Consider the following 4,687-nt stretch of genomic DNA (forward strand, 5'->3'; position numbering starts at 1 on the left):
GTCATCCTTCTCTAATTATCTTAGGCCAAGCTCCTCCTGGTCCAAGCTGGCTCCTTAGCTAGAGCAGGAAGGACTCTCTCCACCCCTCTTCCTCCCAGCCTTCTAGGAAGATTCCAAAGGCTGACACATCATTACTCTTCTTCCTGAGTGTGAGGAAATGGGGATTGGTCTCCTCTCAAGAATATAATAGTCGGGGCAGCTAGGTGGCCCAGTGGAAAAAGCACCGGCCCTGGATTCAGGAGTACCTACCTGAGTTCAAATCCGGCCTCAGACACTTAACACTTACTAGCTGTGTGACCCTGGGCAAGTCACTTAAACCCAATTGCCTCACTAAAATATATATATATATAAAATAGTCACCATTGAAATTACACTCCTCCAGACCTGTTTGAGGAAAAAGGTCTCCTTTTCCCCCCACCCCCACACCCCCCCAAACAAAATCACATGATTCAGAGAAACCCTGGGCTGGTTGCAATTAGGTCTGCTCCTGAGCTGTGTCCATACAAGGGAGGGATGGAAGATTGTCCCTGTATCACCTCCCCCTTTGCCTAAGAAATACTACCTTCCGATTAGCTCATTTTGGGCTCATAGATTGTAACCCTTCGGTAATCGAAATAATGGTGAAAAGGGGGAGGGGCCATTTCGTGTTAGGGATGAGAGGAGATAAAAAACGAGCCTACGAGCCTCCATTTTTGGTCACCCACCAGCTGGACACGGGGTAGCCATTCTCGTGAGAATGACAATAAATGAGCCGTTGACACATCACCAATGCTGAGTTCAAGAAGTTATTGGAGTGATATTTCTCACACTGAGATGGAAATTTCTTTGGCTAATTCTTAGGATGGTAGATCTACGTGCTAGAAAGAACCTTAGAGATCAGCCTCCTCATTGTGCAGATGAAGCAACTGAGGCCCCATAGAATTTTGTTTGTTTCTTGTTGTTGAGGCAATTGGGGTTAAGTGACTTGCCCAGGGTCACACAGCTAGTAAGTGTTAAGTGTCTAAGGCTGGATTTGAACTCAGGTCCTCCTGAATCCAGGGCCCATGCTCTATCCACTGCGCCACCTAGCTGCCTCCAGCCCCATAGAATTTAAGGGACTTGTTAGGGTCATGAAGGCCAATTCTCTGACCCCAAATGCTGAAGTTTTCCCTCTGCACCACGCTGAAGGCTAGGAATTAGCCGCAGGGCAGACATGCTCTATGAGCAGGGCCTCAAAGTTCACTGTGTAAGTTCTTTAGCATTGGGACAGAACCAGGAAGAGACTTTGGAGGTCACCTAACCCAATCTCTTCATTTTACAGATGTGAAAACTGAGGCCCTGAAAGGTGAAGGAACTTACCCCAAGTTACACAGGTAGCAGGATGGAAAGGGGAGAAAACTGGTATCAAACTCAGCTCTTCCTGATTCAAATCTTTTTTTTTTTTGTAGTTTACAAGTTCCTATGATAGTCATTTATTTAAATTAAATAAATTTGTAGCACACGGTTACAAATGGTTTGCTACCCTTGTACTTTGCACAACCATACTTATTTAAAAAATATTTTGAGGATTAATATTAATAGATTCCTTTGACATGATTACTTCTTATTCCATTCTTCTTTCTCTTTTCTTTCACGTATAACCTCTTTCAGATATGGTTGAAGGTATAATTTGTCCTCTTCATATTTTGTCCACTGGTTTTTAGGCAAGATCTGCTGCCTCATGGTCAGGTCCAGAGCTCTCTTGATACGAAACATTCGATCATTATACAGATTCTCTGGAAGCCTCCTTATGGCCTCTTTAACATCTTCATCTTCATAAAGTGTGTCATCACGAATTAAACCAAGTTTGTTGAATCCTGCAGCATTGTAATACCATTTTCGAAGACTCTGGAGCCATTGGCTTGATGCTACAGTAGGTACTCGCATCGCCATCTTGATCTGGAGAGACCCTGATTCAAATCTAATGCTCTTTCTCCAACATTGTGTTATCTCTCTCAGGCTCAGCAACCAAGGTAACTACCCCCAACTTATGAACTAGGCGATCTTGACTTATCCATGGATGTATGATAGTTTGCCTCTCAGAAGGCAGAGGGATTCCCTGAAAAAGGGCACATGGGACCCTAGCTCATGGCCATGAGACTTCCCCTGAGGCCAGCTAGACTTTCTTTTTTTATGTAAAACATTACCATATTAGTCATTTTGTACAAGAAAACTTGAATAAAAGGGGCGGGGAGGGAGGGGGGAAGAAAGTGAAAAAATAGCATGCTTCAGTCTGTGTTCAATCAATATCAGTTCATCGTTAGTCTTTTGGGAATGACATGGGGTTTGGGAAACTGGCCAACTAGCTAACAGGGTGGACATGCCTAAGAAGTAGGGGAAGATGAAATTCTATAGCAAGAAAGTCAGTAAGGCAAGGTTACTACCTGAACTAGGAGACAGAGGTAACTCCAGAGGTCAGGACTATCTTTCCAAAGAAAATCCCCTTGATTCTCAGGAAGCTTTCTCCACCCCCAAAGAACTTTCCATTGAAAGGTGGTTACCCCATCTACAATCTATAAAAGCTTTTGCTTTTCTTCTGTTCCAGGAGAAATGTGCCTCAGAGAATCATGTGATCTCTGTCATTTTTCTCCCCTCAAGAGAAGTCAAGAACTTCTCTCTGATCCCTTTCTTTAGCGCCTAAATAAAAGACTTTTATTCTCATTGAATTGTGTGAGAAAGGGTGTAATTCTTTAAAGAGGAATACCTAATGACCCCTACCACCTATTTCCCCCCCGAGAGAGATTATCTTGGATCATTGTATTGCTGAGAATAGTTGTCTTTTGCAGTTCTTCATCAAACAATTTGCTGTCACTGTGCACAATGTTCTCTTGGTTCTGTTCACTTCAGTATACATCAGTTCATATAAGTCTTTCCAGGCCTTTCTGAAATCATCCTTCTTGTCATTTCTTATAGCATAATAATATTCCATCACCATCATATACCACAGCTTTTTTAGCCATTTCCCAATTGATGGGCATTCCCTTGATTTCCAATTCTTAGCCACTATAAAAAGAGTAGCTATAAATATTTTTGTACAAATAGTTTTTTTTCTCTTTTTTGAAGATGTCTTTGGGTTGTAAGCCTAGCAGTGGTATAGCTGGATCAAATGGTATGCACAGTTTTATAGCCCTTTGGGCTATGAAATTGCTTTCCAGAATGGTTGGATCAGTTCACAACTCCACCAACAGTGGATTAGCGTCCCAGATTTCCCACATCCCCTCCAACATCTAATATTTTCCTTTTTTTGTCATATTTGCCAGTCTGATAGTTGCAAGCTGATACCTCCAAGTTGTTTTAATTTGCATTTCTCTGATCAATAGTGATTTAGAGCATTTTTTTCATATGACTATAGACAGCTTTGATTTCTTTGTGTGAAAACTGCTCCGTATCCTTTGACTATTTATCAATTGGAAAATAACTTGTATTTTTATGAATTTGACTCAGTTCTCTATATATCTGAGAAATGAGCCCTTGATCAGAGAGATACTCATTTCAAAAATTATTTCCTAGTTTTCTGCTTTCCTTATAATCTTGGTTATGTTAGTTTTGTTTGTGCAAAAGCTTTTTAATTTTATATAATCAAAATTAACTATTTTACATTTTGTAATGCTCTATTTTTTTTCCTCCTAAATTCTCTGTCCATATATCTGACACAGAAACTATTCCATGCTCTCTTAATTTGCTTATGGTATCACCCTTTATGTGTAAATCATATACCCATTTTGACCTTATTTTAGTATACAGTGTGAGATGCTGATCTATACCTAGTTTGTACCATACTATTTTCCAGTTTTCCCAGAAATTGTTGTCAAATAGTGAGTTTTTCTTCCAAAAGCTTGGATCCATACTTCATTTTTGAAGACCAATGACTTGCTTGTGAACTGGATATAGGTGAGGCGGAGTTGTGCAAAGTCATCAGCCCCACTCTCTCTTCCAGAGTTATTGAAGTCCAGTGGCAAGGCAAAAGTCACAACAACTTGCAATGATCTGCTCTCCTTCTGGAGGAGGATGGTATGTTTCATTGAGTCCTTGGGAATTGTGGTGGGTTGCTGCATTCTCTTAAGTTGTTTTTATGGAGATGTTGGAGAAATGTGAGCTGAACTGTGTAGTACAGCTGGTGGGGTTTGAAACTGTTTTCAGGAGCTAAACCTAGGATCACAATCTGCTGGCTACCTAAAAAGGTCGTCTCCAATGGAGAGCCCCAGGGATCTGTGCTTCATGCTTGGTCCTGTGCCATTTACCAGCATTGTCCACAGCATGATAGACGTATTTATCAAATCTGCAGAAGGCACAAAGCTGGGGGGGAATAGAGTTAACATGTGGATGAGAGAATCAGGATACAAAAAGACCGGAATACTGGGATAAATCCAATGAACTGCAGTATAATGCAAATAAATATAACATTTTACACAGTATTTTTTTTAAAAATCTCTTTTACAAGCTCAAGGTCAGGGAAGAGAGGCTAGCTGGCAATCCCTATGAAAAAGAGCAAAGGATCTTAGGGGTTTGCAAACTCAACATGAGTCCAAAGTGTGATTCAGGAGCCGAAAACCCAAAATGAATTTAATGGATTCTGGTCTGTATCCAGGAGCAAGGAGGTGAGAGTCCTTCTGCCCTGGTCTGAGCACATCTTGGGTACTGTGCTCCACACTTCAGGAAGGGAAAGGAT

The 4,687-nt window shown here is 41.2% G+C and overlaps 1 protein-coding gene across 1 annotated transcript; it reads right to left on the reverse strand.

Moving 5' to 3' along the window:
* Positions 1-1,501: 1,501 nt before the first annotated feature.
* Positions 1,502-1,921, reverse strand: LOC122749229 (cytochrome b-c1 complex subunit 7-like). Its single transcript, XM_043995488.1, has one exon. It carries the CDS (start codon positions 1,909-1,911, stop codon positions 1,576-1,578), a length of 336 nt encoding a protein of 111 aa, XP_043851423.1. The 5' UTR covers positions 1,912-1,921; the 3' UTR covers positions 1,502-1,575.
* Positions 1,922-4,687: the final 2,766 nt, after the last annotated feature.

This window comes from Dromiciops gliroides, chromosome 3 (assembly GCF_019393635.1).
Source record: "Dromiciops gliroides isolate mDroGli1 chromosome 3, mDroGli1.pri, whole genome shotgun sequence".
Classification (NCBI taxonomy): domain Eukaryota; kingdom Metazoa; phylum Chordata; class Mammalia; order Microbiotheria; family Microbiotheriidae; genus Dromiciops; species Dromiciops gliroides.

Coding starts and splice junctions, on each gene's coding strand:
- LOC122749229 (XM_043995488.1), bottom strand. CDS start 1,911: ATGGCGATGCGAGTACCTACTGTAGCATCAAGCCAATGGCTCCAGAGT.